Here is a 1,378-nt window from a genome sequence, read left to right on the forward strand (position 1 = left end):
TGGAAATCCATAAACAAATTTCACCTTCATAAACTTAATATTTAAACAACAATTTGGTTTATTTTACCTAACCTGAAGGTTTCTTATAAAAAATATTTCTGAATTTCTTCTGATTTATACGTCAAAGTTCAATAACAATCTGGGATCAGAAGAAAAGACGATAACGACGACCTGACAACAGTTTAATTTATTTATTTGAAATCATTCCAGACATTTATCCAGAAAATTCTTTACTCATTAACAAGCAACCAATAACTTAATCTGAATCTACATTTTAATTCACAGAACGTTTTATTTTTATACAATTTTTTTTTTTTACACAGAGATCTGCCACTCAGAGGTTGATGCTCGCTCACATCACATTTGTTTAAATAACTTGTGTTTCTCTGTCAACCAATAGGATGGCTGAGTTTAAAAGAAGTGGGATCAGACAGTTTCCATGGCAACGTAGGACACTGTGTGCTGTGAGGAAGTGACGTTAGGAGGGGATGTGAAAAGTAATCAGTCACGTGATTCCTCCCAGTATGCAGATTATGGACCAATTATCAGCTAGCGAAAGTCCTGTCGTCATGGCGACAGCATCTCCTGGATAGAGCCTCAGCAGACCTTAGCATCCAGCAGCATCACCCTGAGCAGCGTCCTGGCCGCAGCGAGCAGCGCTCCGTGCAGCGTGTACTGAGTCACCAGCGCCCCGAAGCCTCTGTAGAAGCCCAGCCCGCCCTCTTTGCGGCGAATGGAGTGCAGGCAGTCGGAGAACCCGTCGTACTGCGTGTTGACGGGGAGGACCAGCGGGCTGCCGCCGCTTCCCGCTTCCACCGCTCCGTCGGTGGCGTCGATGATGGTGCGCGTCCCCTGCAGGCTGAGGCGGTGCAGCGCCGTCTCCAGAGGGAACAGAACCACGTCGGCGACCAGAGACCCCACCCACGCTGCCGCCAGCTCGGGGAAGTAGGCGTCCAGGGGGTTGGAGGGATCAAGCCGCTGCTTCCTGCTGCGCTGGTGGAACCACAGGGCCACCCGCTGGGCGCTGGCTGCCACAGCGTAGCGCAGGATGGCGTGCAGAGCCACGGGCAGCAGCAGGCAGCTGAGAGGAAGCAGACGGCGGCTGTGAGGAGCGCCAACGCCAAGGAGACGGGTCAGACCCTCACGGATACAGTCCAGCAGCCCGGAGGATGACTCATCTCGAACGATCTCGCTCTGAGGACACAGACAGTAGAGGCTCTTTAACTACCTGCTAATGATCATTTAGGGTTATGACCAGCTGCGTCAAACTGATCTGAGGGACCTTAACAACAAACTAACTTCATCTATTAATTAATCCAAGGCTGATAAACAGTTAAAATGTTATCTAATTAAAGGAAAAGTCGCTCATATTCACAAT

The 1,378-nt window shown here is 49.2% G+C and overlaps 1 protein-coding gene across 1 annotated transcript in view; it reads right to left on the bottom strand.

Annotated features, from left to right (window-relative positions):
* Window positions 1-196: 196 nt before the first annotated feature.
* The window catches only part of slc25a46 (solute carrier family 25 member 46), a 12,724-nt gene continuing 11,542 nt past the window's right edge, over window positions 197-1,378 (bottom strand). The window contains exon 8 of the mRNA XM_015395467.1: window positions 197-1,194. Coding sequence (XP_015250953.1) covers window positions 598-1,194 — 597 coding nt within the window. The 3' untranslated portion in view covers window positions 197-597. The remainder of the gene's footprint in view (window positions 1,195-1,378) is intronic.

This window comes from Cyprinodon variegatus, unplaced genomic scaffold (assembly GCF_000732505.1).
Source record: "Cyprinodon variegatus isolate N-32 unplaced genomic scaffold, C_variegatus-1.0 Scaffold743, whole genome shotgun sequence".
Lineage (NCBI taxonomy): Eukaryota > Metazoa > Chordata > Actinopteri > Cyprinodontiformes > Cyprinodontidae > Cyprinodon > Cyprinodon variegatus.